The sequence below is a fragment of the Paralichthys olivaceus genome, chromosome 24 (assembly GCF_024713975.1).
Source record: "Paralichthys olivaceus isolate ysfri-2021 chromosome 24, ASM2471397v2, whole genome shotgun sequence".
In the NCBI taxonomy this organism is placed as follows: Eukaryota; Metazoa; Chordata; class Actinopteri; order Pleuronectiformes; family Paralichthyidae; genus Paralichthys; species Paralichthys olivaceus.
This window is the reverse complement of record NC_091116.1, coordinates 10,564,577-10,579,786: the sequence shown is the minus strand read 5'-3', so window position 1 is coordinate 10,579,786 and position 15,210 is coordinate 10,564,577. Positions and strand designations below refer to the sequence as shown.

The 15,210-nt window shown below is 45.2% G+C and overlaps 1 protein-coding gene across 7 annotated transcripts in view; it reads right to left on the bottom strand.

Moving 5' to 3' along the window:
- pard3ba (par-3 family cell polarity regulator beta a) overlaps positions 1 to 15,210 on the bottom strand; it is a 150,753-nt gene that overhangs the window by 98,221 nt on the left and 37,322 nt on the right. For all 7 annotated transcript variants that reach the window (XR_011240287.1, XR_011240288.1, XM_069520609.1 and 4 more), the window contains 7 exons: positions 14,640 to 14,726; positions 14,264 to 14,389; positions 12,684 to 13,117; positions 10,765 to 10,904; positions 10,220 to 10,348; positions 4,219 to 4,404; positions 1,313 to 1,474 (listed from right to left, as the gene is read on the bottom strand). Coding sequence is in view for 5 of the 7 variants with exons in the window: in XM_069520609.1 (XP_069376710.1) it covers positions 1,313 to 1,474; positions 4,219 to 4,404; positions 10,220 to 10,348; positions 10,765 to 10,904; positions 12,684 to 13,117; positions 14,264 to 14,389; positions 14,640 to 14,726 (1,264 nt within the window). In the remaining 2 variants the exon portion in view is untranslated. The remainder of the gene's footprint in view (positions 1 to 1,312; positions 1,475 to 4,218; positions 4,405 to 10,219; positions 10,349 to 10,764; positions 10,905 to 12,683; positions 13,118 to 14,263; positions 14,390 to 14,639; positions 14,727 to 15,210) is intronic.

Genomic DNA, 15,210 nt, shown 5'->3' with positions numbered 1-15,210 from the left:
AAAAGTACAAACTTATGAACTGCCTTCAGCGTTTGCTTGCACCGTTACTCTGGGGCTGGCAGGAAAAGTCCGTAACAACTGACTCAGACATTTGCGAGCTCTTCTGGATCATTTCAGGGAAATATCCATGATTTCAGTGTCTACAGCTGTTTCCATCGCCGACACGTCAATTAACAACCTCATCACTTTCCAAAGAGCTGTTACCTGCTTCTTCTTGATAAGGTGTGGCCTCTGTTTTTTTAAAAACTGTTAAAATCAGCAAATAAACACCCAAACAAATCTTACAGCGCGACAGTCGCTGTCACCAAAGGAGCCTTTATTCTGAGGTTTTCATTAATTTACTCAACTGAGTTTTTATTGTGAGAAGCAAGAGATAGAAGAATTAACAGCTTTCACTTCTGAAGGCTGTTTGAATACTGGTAGTAGAGAAAAATGAGCACCATCTTAACCGGGTTTGTAAAGAAATTATGAATAACCTGGTTTCATTTTGCAGATACACATCTAGCTCCGCAGCTTACAGTTTATTCAGCCGACTGCCTTTTTCCTGTGAGTCTCCAACGATCATAACAGCAGAGAGGAATGATCCTAATGCGAACGATACATGTCATTGATTTGGCTGTCAAAAGTGTGGCGGCAACTTATGAATAATGTTGGAACAGATCAGGCTTTCATAATGCATAACAAGTGCCCCTAAATGTTTCATGTAATCAAATTCCTCTCACTGAACTCTGAGAACGTAAAAATTTTAACATGTTGCCCCACATCCTCCTCGGAAAGCTTCAAAAGCAAAAGACGTGCGGTAAAAACATGGATAGAGCCTGTGGTGAAAATGAAAGTGGAACGACATTTATAGGTTTTTGAATCTATTGACACAAGAGCTTGTTATTTTTTGTATGAAAAATAAAAGGAATAATAATATATATGGATGATTTAAGTGCAACTGAGTTTTTCACATCAAGTAGGGCTTTCTTGATGTTTGTAAATGGCCTGATTCCCACATGACTAAGTGAAGTAAACTAAAAGAAAGCATGTTGTGATAATGTTAAAAATAATACTATAACATCAGTCAGATAGTCAGGCTTCCTGTTATTATCATCTTTTTCCAAGACTTTCCAAAATGCATGACCTAAAAATGTCACTCCCTTCTGTTTATGTTGTTTTTCCCAACGGCAGGAGCTTGATTTCTAAAATCCAGTTAGGTTGAAATAATCTGACAAATTGTGAAACGTGCATGTCACCCGTAAAGATTTCCTCTGACTGGAGTACACCTGTCGATTTTATATCCCACAAACGTAATCCCCCCCGCTCGTACCTGTCTGGGTGCTCGGAGCACGACGAGCTGGATGGTGCCTCGAGTGTTGCCCTCCGACGACATGGAGCGTCTCAGCGTCTCCATGGCGGCGTGGTTGGAGCGGCCGAGAAGCGACTCGCCGTTCACGGCTACAAGCTGGTCGTTTACATTCAAACGGCCGTCCTGTCGGGGAAAAGACAACCATGGAGAGTATTTAAATGAAGGAATAAACCACCTCAAGAGATAAAGAGATTTTCACAATAAAAGTCATATTTTTAACTAGTAAATACAGGAAAAAGAGGAGTTATAGGCGTTTTTAAGACGTTATTGTTTGTTGTGTCATGAACAGAAACTTTAAAAGTAATAATTACAAAAAGGCTGGAGTGCAGAAAGCAAATCTGACAACAAAAAAAGTTGTAGGAGAATAAAGAAGAGTAATTGGGAAAGGCATATAATGTGTGCAAGGGATGACAAAGAGAGAGAGAGAGAGAAAGTAGAGATGAAAATGGAAAAAGGGGGATGGCGGGAAAAAAATTGTAGAGTTAGCAATCTACGGAGAGTGGGAGAGCCATGATAAATACATAGAGCAGCTAATGGAATAGCCTCTCTGGGCACTAAATCACTTCTAAGTGTTTTAAAGAGCAGCCTCTTGTAGGGAGGCTACACAGAATGGTGCCCTGCAGGGAGAGGGAGAGGGGACGAGCGGGCAGGAGAAGAGAGAGAGCGAGAGAGAGAGAGAGAGAGAGAGCTAAAGAGAGAGGGATCAAATGAAAAAAGAGATGCAAAGGGCAAAATGAAAAAAGAATAATAAAGATGAAGGCACTTTGAGACACATGCACCCTATAGACTCTCATAGTGTGTGTGTGTGTGTGTGTGTGTGTGTGAGTTTGAGTGTGTGTGTGTGTGTGGTTGAGATTGGTCCATTATGGTCAGCGCTGCCCTTTGACCCCAACTCATTAACAAGGCACCGTCTGGGCTGACCCCTCAAATGCAGACTCGGATGGCACCACACGCACATGCACTCACACACTCACACACGCGGAGAGATTTTGTGTGTCTGCATCAAATCCAAAGATGTCATAAAAAATTAATGTTTATGCTAAAATCAGTGTCTGTGGTCTGTGATATTCCCCATTAATTTCTCCATCCTCCATGTAGGCAGCAGCAGCACGATACATGTAATTTTGATTTATTTTAGAAATAGGTTAAATCTCTCTGTGACTTCCTCATCTCCTCCCTTTTTTCTGCCTGCTGTGTGTGTGTGTGTGTGTGTGTGTGTGTGTGTGTGTGTGTGTGTGTGTGTGTGTGTGTGTGTGTGTGTGTGTGTGTGTGTGTGTGTGTCAGTCAGACTCAGGGGACACACGGGTTCCCTCCTCTGTCCCAGCCTGATGCTGCAAAGTCTCATCAGGCCCTTTAAGCTGCTTTTCATTAGCATGTATCAACACTGAGAAGGATCCACACACACACACACTCACACAGACAGACACACACACGCAGACAGGCATTCCCTCATGTATTGTGTTCCTGCTGAGTGTCTCCACTTTTCAATTTTCTCTTTCTCCCATCATTCCGCCTCCTTCCATCCCTCTATTGTTCAGTATCGCTTCATTTCTTCCCTCTCAGACCACATCCCTTCTCTCACTCATTCACCTGCTGTCGTCTTTCAACAAGCTTCCTCCCTCCCTCGCTACTGTCTGTCTCTCTTCCTCCTTCACGTCTCCCCTTCCTCTTATGTGACATCTTGTCCCAGAAAAAAATGTTTTTCAGCCGCAGATCTTACTGGGCCATTCTGTTGGAGCGCTATCCACACCGGCAGCTGTCTGAAAGCGACTTCAGAAAGCACTGCGGGGAGCGGCTGTCTGGCCTGTTCCCAGACCGGCCGTTTTATCTGCAACGCCACACTCGTCCCTGCGCCTCCTCATCGCGCTGAGCAGATCTGGGAGCAGTGGCGAGGGGTGGGAGGAGCTGCAGTATGCGAGGAGGGCCACATATTGAGGCCAAGTGGAGGAATCTCCAAAGTGCTGAAACTGGATGTTTTTTTTCTTTCCTGATGCACTTACAACCTAAAGTGAGCACTGAGTGATACAGATAAGACGGCTGCAGTGCTGATGTAAGGACATTCGCAGGTCGGTGGCGGTCAAAAGTCGAGGGAAGTCGAGCGGTTGTGGCCCCGAAGAAAGACAGGAAATGAGATGGAAGAGGCAAGAGGTGCAAGGGAGGAGGAGATAAGAGGAAACGTCAGAGAAAGACATCAGACAGAGTGTGGCCGATACAATGAGATGGAAAAAGGGAAGAAAACATTAAAAAGAAAGATCTTCACGGAGAAAAAATTGTATTTTGTAGAACCCCTTGAGATAAAGTCAAAAGAAAGGCACACATCTAGCTGGCTATCCAACATGCTTCAAATTTCATGTTTGATGTATTCTTCAGGATCTTTAAATGGCTTCTGTGACGGCAGACGCCTAATGAGGCATTTAGAGACGATATAGAAACTTTTATATAAAAATAAAGAAACGAGAAATCTTCAGAACATCAAGATGTGAGATTCCAGTTTCATCTGCTTTTTATTTTGTTTCAATCTCTAGTCTGTTGTGGTATTTGTATTCTTTCTGCTATCCACTACACACTTTTAGATATTCAAATGTATTTTTTTTCCATTCAGTTTGTACTTTTGTAGATTGAATAACTCATCACTTATTTAAAAATGTAACCTCACATATATAATGGCAATTTAAAAAATGATTGGAAAAACTCAGCATAAAGTGACTTCGGCCTCTTTCTGTAGCACTGCCTGGGCATCCTATTGATCACGATGACATTGTAATCAATGAGGAAGTGCAAGATACGATTCAACAGTTTTGCAGATTATCTAAAAGTGCAATCAATTTTTTTGCCCCTGTGTCACCCAGCACAAACATCTGTTCTACCTTATACGCAGCCCCTCCGTGGATGATGGACTTGATGAAGATGCCCAGGTCTTCTCCAGTCTCTCTGGACCTGTTGCCCTTCAGGCTGACGCCCAACCCGGCCGAACCCGACTCGTTGAGGGGGATCTCGTACATCAGCTGCTCCCTGCCGTCCTCCAACACCACGCTGCTGGCTTCCTCACCTTTCTGGAAGAGAAGATGAAGGAAGGAGGGATTTAAGGATACAGGATTTAACAAACACTTATTTTTCCCCTTTAATGCCTGTTTTACATAGTAATTGCTGTATGTGATTGAGGCAGCTGCACCATATCTAATGCACTGACTGATAATGCATGCTCCTAAATCACAGTGATTACACACAAAAAAAGGAGTGAGCGGGAAACGGATTAAAGAGAAGGAAGACAGCTGCCAGGAGGGAAAAAATAAGAAAGACAGGATAAGGAAAGGAAAGACAGGAGGATGAGAGGAGCAGGTGTTGTGTACCGGAAAGACAGATGAAGGTGTAGTGAGGAGAAGAAGAAAGCTACTGTGGAGAGGTTATTCCATTTGGAGATGAAAAGGCGAGAGCAAGCCATTTCTAAAGGAAACATAATAACCTTTCATACTTCTTCCTGGAGCACAGTGGGGGAGGAGAGGGGAGGGAGGAAGAAGAGGAGGAGGAGAGAGAATGGAGTGCAGAGGAGCATTTAAAAGTAATAACCCATCCCTGAGGTATACCAGCTACTCTCGTTCCCTCTTTACATTTCAACCTAATCTGTCCATCTGACTCTCTCCCTCTTTCTCAATTCCTCCTCCCCAGACTCCTGCTCCACCTCTGCTTCCTACAGGTGCATCTCACCCACCTCACCCACCCACCGCTATTTTTAATCTGATTAAAATGAGTGTAGCGGCAGAGACGGCAGCACTGCAGCGAAAATGAGATGGAGGAGGGAGAAAAAGGGCAATAAAAGAGAAAAAGAAAATGTCTGTCATTAGAGGATGGCAAAATGGAGAGCCAGGTTCAGTCACCCGGGAAAAGAGGGCCCGCGGAGGCGCCACTTTACTCCTGAGCGTTTTTCTTCTTTGCAGAGGAAGGTTAAGAGGGGGTGTGTGAGTGTGCATATGTTCACACATCGAGTGTTCATTCAATTCAGTTACACAACAGCCACTCAAATATATCAAATTATAAAATGGAATGTTGCAGGAATGTGTATATACATTATTCCAGTCATACGTCGTGTCACAGCTTTAAAGATGTGAGCGGCCATACAAGGATTGCGGCAGCCTTACATCACGCTCCACTAAATCAGGAATCCATGTTCACATTTCCCCTGCATGAGGAGGAAGGACGTGGGAGGGAAACATGTCCTCCAGAATCCTTTTTTTCCAAGTCTGTCTCCCTACCGTCAGCACTACTTGTCTAGGTGCTTAATTAAAACAACAGCCCGCTAAAGCCTCGAGGCCAAGAGGAGACGCTACGTTCCAAAAGTGTGAGTCAGGGCTCTCGACGCAGTCAAAAGGTAAATGAGCTAAAACCTGGGAGGTCATCTGCACTGAGCTGATACGCTGTGTTTAGTCACTGCATGCCTTCACTTTGGATTTAAAGTCAGGTTGACATGGCTGTAAGGGATTCAAGTTTCCACATCAGACGTCAACATCAGCAGTGATGTCACAAAGTACATTTTCTTGCACTTATCCAACATCAGGTCTCAGAGGCAGCCGGCTACACCGCGTGTTCCAGACTTCCCTCTCCCCAGCCAAGTTTTCAAGCTCCTCCATTTGGGATGCAGAGGCGTTCCCAGGCCAGATGGGATATGTCGTCCCTCCAGCCAGTTCCAAGTCTCATGAAGAAGCAGTGGTTCTACTCCGACCCCTCTCGATGTTTAAATTCCTCACTGATCTCTAAGTCTGAGCCCAGCCAACAGATGAAGAAAACTCATTTCTGGCTAAAACGTAGTTAGTTTACTGCATGAACTTAACCAGAGACAGACGAAGCATGTGCCCAAACTAACAGTAATAGAGACATTTCCGTGATGACCTTTGGCGCTGAAGTGCCTAAAAACTGACAATGCAATTATTTGAAAGATTTTTTATTCATAAAATTGAACTTATGAAATTTAAGACATGAGGCCATGCGTCGTCAGAGGAATGTGAATCAGCCTTTTGTGAAAAACCTCGTCAAACATCCGAGCTGAAGGGTAACATTTCAATCACAAGTAGAAAACATTTATAAAACATGCATTACTACAGTTTCTGGTGTACTTTTACTTCTGACAAGAACAAATCTGCAGTTATCAGACTCTACCGATAAGCACCTCTCAGGTGATGATCATATTCAGTTCCACGTGAAACAGCAAACGCACAAACTATTTTCTACTTCGCTGCAACACAACAGCTTCAGTCGAGGCTTATTTTTATCAATAAGGCGATTCAAGGAGCGCTGTTACTCAAAACCGGAGGAATTAAAAAGACAATCCGCCACTTCCTGCTTGAGAGACACTTGAGACGGCTCACATGGCACCCTGGGAGGTTTTTTTAAATACCTCTGTGATCTCGCTGTAATGGCAACAACAACACAAGGTGAAGGTGGCGGTGATCGGAGCGTGGCGCGCTCTGAAGGATCTGGGAACGAAACCATGATATTGGAATGTTATTAAAGTTGAGGAGCGTGTTTATTTATTGTGTCACGCTGCTGATTTGAATCTATTTACACAAGCAGCTGAATCTCAGTGGTGGTCCACACACTCTCACACACTAATATCCCCTCTAATGCCCTTTCCTTGGGGGCAGATTGCGTCCCCATGGTGGCTGAGACCCCTTGGCTCCGCTCGGTGACCCCCTCCTCCTTCCACCGTTAGCCCTCAGCAATGGCTCTTTAACAAGCTTTTAGCCGGGAGGAGACCACCCTCTTCAGCGCCAAAATGAGGAGACAAAAGGGAGCTTTTTCTTACCCCCGGGTGGGTGGCGAGGAGGGGGGGTGATACACAGCGATTACACACAGAGCCTTTTGTCGCTGAGGATTTCTAAATGGGGGGTTTCAAAGCGGCGAGATTAGCGGTGAGAGCGACATTCAATTAAGATGAGATCTCACCGCGCTTTCAGGCGACGATGGAGCTGCCAATTAATCGCCTTAATGTCTGCCTCTTCGCCCGCTTTACATCTTTACCTCACAAAAAAGAAATGGAAAGTAAAATGACTGATTGAGGGATAATTCCGGTGCGTGTTGACGGGGGAAGGCGGAGAGCGAATAAGAGAAAAACAAAAGCAAACTCTACCTTGAAGAGAGGAAGAGAGGGAGAGCTGCAGAGAATGGGGGGATAAGTAAAAAGAAAAGAGGGTAACGGCAACACAGCAAAGTCGCTTTCTGTCTGACGACCCCTTTTCCTGTGAATCGGTCTAGGCTGCGGGTCAACCATGTGTGGAGTGACCCCTCCATCCTGTCCTTGGCAATATCATAATTCCTCTGCGGACACACACTTTCACTCGCACGAACACACATATCACTCTCCCACTGAAACCCACGCACAAAAAAAAAAAACCTCTCTAATCCCCACCCTGAAACAGAACGAAGGCCCCGTGAAATAATCAGAGCGCAGAGCGATGGAGACGCAAAAATGCTGACAGGACGGAAAGTGTGATTAGAAAGTTATCACTTTTTAATTACTTGGAGAGAGAGAGAGCGAGTACAGGAGACGGGGTAGAGAATCAGCATCCTTTTGTTTCCTCATAATGAGGCTAATTCGAAGGCTTTATTATGATTCTGTGGACTGAAAGAAACAAGTGAGAGCACTTTCACAAAAACCATTGTGGACCACCAATACCTTCTCTCCTGAAACTTATCGGTCAGGAGTTCCTCTAGAACTCTATTTAAAAAAAGGCTGATGTGAGTGCTGGAGTTTGGCAGCAGCAGTAAATAAAGCGACTTTAGGCTTTTATAACCGCAAGACTTGGGTTCAATCTGCTGAGTCAGCAAATGTGGGCTCTGCTGAAGTGGCAAAACTTCGATACCATCAAAACTCTAAACTGGAGATCAGAGGCGGGGGTCTTCACTAAAGCCCCTCCTGTAGGTATATTCTGGGATAAAGTGAGTAAAGGTAAAATACCTAAATATCATTAAAATGTGTGATAAATCATCCCAAATATCTCATCTGATATAGATTTGTATCTACTATCATGAATATGTCTTAAAGTGTTCCCACAGAAAACCAAATTAAACCCTGATATGTGCAATAAGCCAATATCCTAGATTCATTATTTGCAGCAGCACCAGCGAGGTTAATCAGGGGAAACTCAAAAACTGTATTCAGCCAATTAATCTCAGCAGCCACCGGATGTAAAATTGTAATAATGAAGCACTGATTTGCATGTGATAGTTATTTTCACAAATATGACCAGAGTTGTGTGGATACATGGAGGCTTTACTTTACAGTCAGTGAAACAATAAATATTCATGAGCGCCCTCACTGAATTAGACAGCCACGCAGACAAACACATTTTCCTGCGACAGAGGAGGCAGATGGCCACGTCGACTTAATGCAACTCCATTCCATTCCATCTTTTTGTATGACCGAGCCGCACCTCATGACAATTTCCTACTTGAGCAGCAGGAAAAAGAGCGGAGTGATTAAAAGAGAAAAGGGAAGACAAAGAGGAGAGTGTCGATTTTTTGGGAAAAGTGAGGGTGGTGTTTACTGAGGGGCTGATCATGCTGCATCTTTTTTTCTCTGCCGGAGTTGCAGAGTGTGTTTGCATGTTCTCATTTGGCTACTTTTCATGATGAACTATTTTTCCTCCGTGTATTTAAGTCATCCTTTGCTTTTTGAGGGTCTGCACATACAAATTCAATGACGCAAAAGCTCACGCAGCTGCCTGAGTTGTCTGTGTGTACCTGTAAATAGTGTGTGTGTGTGTGTGTGTGTGTGTGTGTGTGTGTGCGCGCTTAGGGGGACATCAAACTGTCTTTGAGGTGGAGGACTGTGCTGATAAGGGCCAGATCTCTCACGGGGCAACTTCAACAGCCACGACAGAGACAGGAATGAAAGCTCGCTCTCTCTCTCTTTCTTTCTTTCTTTCGTTCCCCTCTTCCACTACCCCTCTCTCTCTCTTAAGTCTCCATCTAATGCACAAACACAAGCAAGTGTTAGATGAAGACTGTAGAGGCTCTTCAAAGTGCACTTGTTATGCCAAGACTGCCGGGCCATTAATGAGGGCAAACTATTTTCGGAAGCAGTAACTTGGCTGTTTAAAGATTGTGTGATGTGTGTGCATGGCATAGTGTGTTCAAGTTTGTTTTTTTCTTTAAATCAAGGACTTGTGTTTAGGAGTTTGTGTGTCTACGAGTGTGTGTGTGTGTTTGCTTGAACTCTAGGTGTGAATATGCATCAGTCACTACAAAGCCCTGAGCGCCTTCCTCGCTGCTCTTTGAAGTAAAGGAAAGGGAATAATCAGAATAACCACAGAGGGGAGAGAACAGAAGCACACGGGTGAGAACATCAGTTACAGAGAGCGGGAGACTTTAAGAGGCCACCACTGTCTGTGTGTTTATTGATGAAATCTGTGAGGGGCAGTAAAACCGTGTCAGATTCACAGCCCTGACAGTGACCTGTGACCCCATCAGTCGCTGCAGGTAAACGGTCACTTAACATCCGTGCCGTCGTGCGCGGACGTGCTCGCACGCTTCCCGCGAGGGCCGGCTGTTGCTTGCGTGTGCGACTTCCTCTGGCATCGCTGTGTCAACAAACCAAAGTGGGACAGGAAGGCTGGAGCGTGCTCTGGGTGTGTTTGTGCGTTCCTCCGTGTGTGTGTGGTGTTTATGGGGAAAAGGGCAACAAATGTGGCATGTGCAGGAAAAAAAGAGGAGTGGGAGAGGAAGACATGAAGAGGAGGAGAAAGAGACAGATCAACCACGGAAGAGAAATGAGCAACAGGAGTGGCAGAAGTGACTGACAGACCAAAGAAAAAGAAGACGAAGAGGAGGGTGAGGGCATGGTTGCTGTGTTTTTGTGCGTTCGCGCTCTCCTACCAGTTCCCGTGGCAGGAAGATGTCCTCCTGCCGTGCCACCACCACACACACGTTCTCTCCCTGCTTGGTGCTGCGCAGCATGGCTACGAGTTCCTCCTGGCTACGGCCTGTCATGTCGACTCCATTCACCTACACACACAGACACAAAAAAGAAAGAAAGAACACACACACACACGGGTAGATTTAAGTGAAGTGTATAATCCACTGGCAGTGCTCCACTAAAATCCAAACTAGTAGAGGATCAGACGTCGACGCATTTCAGAAAAAATATGAAATTCCCCCTCATAACACTCATCTGTCCTTAAGATTTCTGGCTCGAACACAACTTTAGGGATTATATATTTGGCAGAAACGAGTTCCACTGAAAACTTTTGCTGTCATGTATGTTATCCAGGTGGAAGTTGTTCTTACGATCAAGGGGATAGAAACGTGCAGTTACTCAGTTTAACCGGCAGGGGTGACACTCAATCTGCTGCTGCAAATTATGATCACACCTAGTACCTGTTATTTTGTGGGGCATCATCAGGTTGAGGTTCGTCTCTTACCTCCAGGATGCGGTCTCCGGGCTGCAGGCGGCCATCTTTAACTGCCGCACCTCTTGACAGGATGTTCTTCACCAGGATTGGCCCTGGCCCGTGGACCGAGGAGTCCCGGGTTACCACGGTGAAGCCCAGACCCTCAGTGCCTGCAGGGAGAAAAGCAGCCTGCGTCACAGTGTGCATTAGAGACATCAATCTCCCCTGCAGACAAGACTTAATTATGAAATTTATGACTTTTTCATTTCTTTTTAATTGAATTTTCCCCTCGTCTCCCTATTCTGTCACTTTTCTCCTCTGTCTCCTTTTCCGCTCGCCACAGAGTTTTCCGTTTCTCCTTCTCTTGCGTCCAACTGAAACCAGTCTGCGGTTTCGGCATCGTCCTCCACATTAACTACTGTTTAAGTGCCTGTTTTCCTCTGGGGGTTAGTTGCCTGGCTCAGCCTCGGAGCAGCCAGGAGAGGGCCGGATTAGACAGACTCTGCCTTTAATTTCACGTGTGAGCAGGTCGAACGGTGGCTGATGAAGGGAGGTAGAGGGAGAAGATGCTAGGAGGGCGGAGGGGTGGCAGAGAAAGAGGATGAGAGAAGAAGGAACCTGAGATATTATTCCCTTCTCAATCTTCCCTCCCAGGGGAGGCAATGTGATTTCCACAAAGATTTTTCTTTGTGCGTGTGATCCTACATTTATCTATGTAAACATTTACAAGAATGTGTGTGTAAGTGTGCACGTTTTTGAGGCCACACACACACACACACACACACACACACAGCCGTCAACCCCCAGAGCCTCCACCCTCTCCCTTTTTCACGGCCTCACAAGCCCCAAGCCATGAGTGAAATGTGCCACACTGTGTGTGTGTGTGTGTGTGTGTGTGTGTGTGTGTGTAGAGAGAGAGCAAAGCCGGCGTGGCATACTAAAGGCGGCGAGCGATGCTATCTGGTCTCCGAGCTAAGCCTCTGCCTGCCCTACATTAGCGCACCTAAACCTCACCGCCTGTCAATCACAGAGAGAAAAGAGCCTGTTGCCAAGGGAGAGGGTGCTAGAAACCCCATAATATCCTCTGCTCTGATCTTGCATCAGGTGAAAGGATAGAGGGAGGGGGGGAAAAAATCAAACAAAAGGAGGATGGAGGGAGAAGGAGAAGAGAAGGTGCTGGGGAAAAAGAATCGTATGAAAAAAAAGCTGTGAATGGAGCTTTGAGCTGGAGAGTGTGGAGCCCTTCTATGCTTTCATCAGGGGATCTACTTCCTTTCTCACCTGGACCTGGTGCGTGGGTGTGTGTGTGTGTCACCCAATTACTGCCATCCTTTCAGTGCCCCTTAATACCACAGGTTACTGGTACAGAACCTATTCACAGTCACAAGAACCTATTCCCATGTTATTGACACGAGCGTCCCAGCACTGATGTGTTTTAGGGGGATCATAGATAAGGCGGCGGTGGGGAAGAAAGTCTGGGTTTAGAGCTAAAAGCCAAACAACCAGATGTTGCGTGCGGTTATCCCACAAGATTATAAAGAAAGAAGAAAATGTTCACAGTGGAGAGTTATTTTCACTGCAGACAACATTTGTGTTCACTGATCCAGAGCTTTTCCTTGAAAGGAAAAGAACGAATTACACAAATCAATCATTGCTGGTGGGGCGGCATATGACACCAAGGACGTCAGCTGCTGGAGGATAAAACTAGAACTAAGCAGCTAAAAAAGACCATGTGGGTCATTTTTGCTTCAGGACAACAGAGGACATGAAAGGGATAAGAGAAAGTCTAGTTTTTCCCAAAACAAAATAGAATCAGATTGTGTATAAAGACAGAAGACATCTCCACTTCCATACTAAGTTAAAAATAACATCACTTAGTTGGTGAGACAGAAAACACCCGTGTTTCAGTCTAACAGAAGAATTAAATGACTTTTCCGCTGCATATTCACCTTTCTTCAGGTCAATCTTTATCCGCTTGCCGCCCTTCTTGCTGGTCAGGTTCGCCAGGCCGGGAGGGACGGGGCTCCTGGATGCCGGGGAGGAGCTTGCTGTCCTGGCTGAAGGTGTGGGAGAGGAGCCATTACTGGACTGGAGCTCATCTGCTGGTGCGTTTGCCGCAGGTGGCTCTGGGGTCTTGGCACGTGTGTCTGGTCGCCTCACTTCTACGTTGCTGTTCAGTTTGGAATGTGGTTTTGGCTCCGGTTGTGGGTCTGTTTTGACGCGGACCAACATCGGACTCTTTGCTTTTGCTGAGAGGTCTTTGGCATCGCCAGTGAAGAGGTGACCGATGAGGCTCTTCTCGTAGCGCAGCTTGTTGGGTACAGGGACGACCTCCAGACGTACGGAGGACGCGTTCATGGCCTGGCGGAACACTTCCTGCGAGCTAGAAGATAAGAAAAATAAAATTTTGGGTTTTCTAGTCATGGACAAACTCAGAAGAGGACATCTGATTGATGCAGAGGCATTGCAAATACATTTTCAAACACTACAAAAGTGTAAAAATAAAGAAAAGAGCTTGAGAAAGTCAAGCAGAACACAGAAGGAGAACAGAACAGAGTGAATGAGGCCTGTGTGTAGTTAATGGAGCTCAGTTTCAATTTGGATTTGGACTCTTCCAGCTGGTTTGGGACACGGCAGTCCCCGTCAGATGGAGGAGGACTTTACAGCAGAAGACTACCAGCAGCACAACATTAACACAACACAGTTAACACAGCGGGATGCAGTTAAATGGACTTATTTAGTGAGGACAGAGAAAGTAAAGGAGGCTGTGTTTGTTTGAAAGACGGAAAAATTAAAAAGAGAGAGAAGAGGGTAGATGTGGTGGAGAGATACGACAGGCGGTGAATGAGGAAGATTTATCTTTGTCTGATAGAGGAAACAAGTTTGAGTGACAGGTGAGGGATCTTGCTACGGCGGCGGAGGATGAGTGGGAGACACACAAACACATAAACAAAGACTGAAGATGTTATTTTCCTGCTTTTGAGGCTTTCGTTTAAAATCTCATCACTGTCGCATAAAGAAATACTCATTTCTAGGGCTGTGTTTCGACATCAACTTATTACTCATTTTGCATCTACACTGCGGACAGATGGGCAGTAAATCAATTCAGTCGACAGAGTGAATGAAAACTAGAATGTGACGAAACTGATCCTTTTAAACCATTTAAACCACTTTGCTTATCTGCCAACATGAGACTTTCACAGATATATGGGTATTAGTGTTTATGTTTGCCGATATGCAAGGATATAAAAACGTTTCATTTACAGAATAAATAATGCAGAGAAGATTCCCGTTTACATTCTACGTCTTAAACATCCAGTAGCTTATCACACTAAAAGTCTTCTGTGTTTGCATATTCAAAAAGGTGTGTCCCCTAATGGCCTTTAAAATGGCCTGTAAAATGGCTGTAGATTTAATTAGTGATTCCAAATGATTCCGATTGCCCAAATATTAGTGTTTCCTTGCTTTGACGCAGACATGAACATAGAAAACATAAACATCCAGCTCATCCCCCGCTCAGCGTCCTTACTGTGTGAATGTCTTGTCCTCGAGTGGAGTGTCGTTGATTTGGACGATACACTCGTCATCTTGAAAGATATTCTCTCGCTTGGAGCGACTTTTTTCCTCGATGCCTTTAATGTGAAGGCCCAGGGTCCTTGCGACACACACACACACACACACACACACAGCGTAGAGAAAATATGAATTCAGGTAAACACACATATGATTACATGACAACACTTGACAACACATTTCTACGAGTCAACATTGCCATCTGCTTTTCCTTATGAATGTCTGACTGATTACAAGTGGTGGGAGTTGAGTGTTTATATATATATATATGCACGTGTGTGTGTGTGTGTGTGTGTGTGTGTGTGTGTGTGTGTGTGTGTGAGAGTGATTACCGTCCACTGAGAGAGGAGCAGTAGGGGACCACGTGGATACCCAGGGGCCCCTGGTCACCTGCAATCTCCACCGTCCTCGTCAGGGTGCTGGCAACAAAAACAGAGAAACTCACTCACTGAGAAATAAACACCCGCAGACAAAATTTGAATTTTTGACACTGAAAATGAGGATGTATGTTAAAGTTGTGCACACAATCATAAAAACAGTGATGTGGTCACACACACAAACACACAAGCTTTCTATGTACAAGCTCTTCAAAACATTTGCATTTTACTCCAGGCTGCAAAGAGAGGCATCCAAATGAGCTTTCCGAACAATGTGTTTGTGTGTGTGTGTGTGTGTGTGTGTGTGACTGGGCCACAGGTGGCTACTTCACCCTTAAACTACCTGCGTCTCGACCACCCAATCTAGCCGGTGGACAAAAGAAGAGAGAGCAGGAGATAAAGGCGACAGACAGATAGAGCAGCAGATAGAGATGAAATAGAATGAGCTCCTCTAATAATCCCTGCCGAGGCCTGAACTGTGGCTTTTAACGGCAGATAAACAAGGACAACAAGCTTTTGATATGAG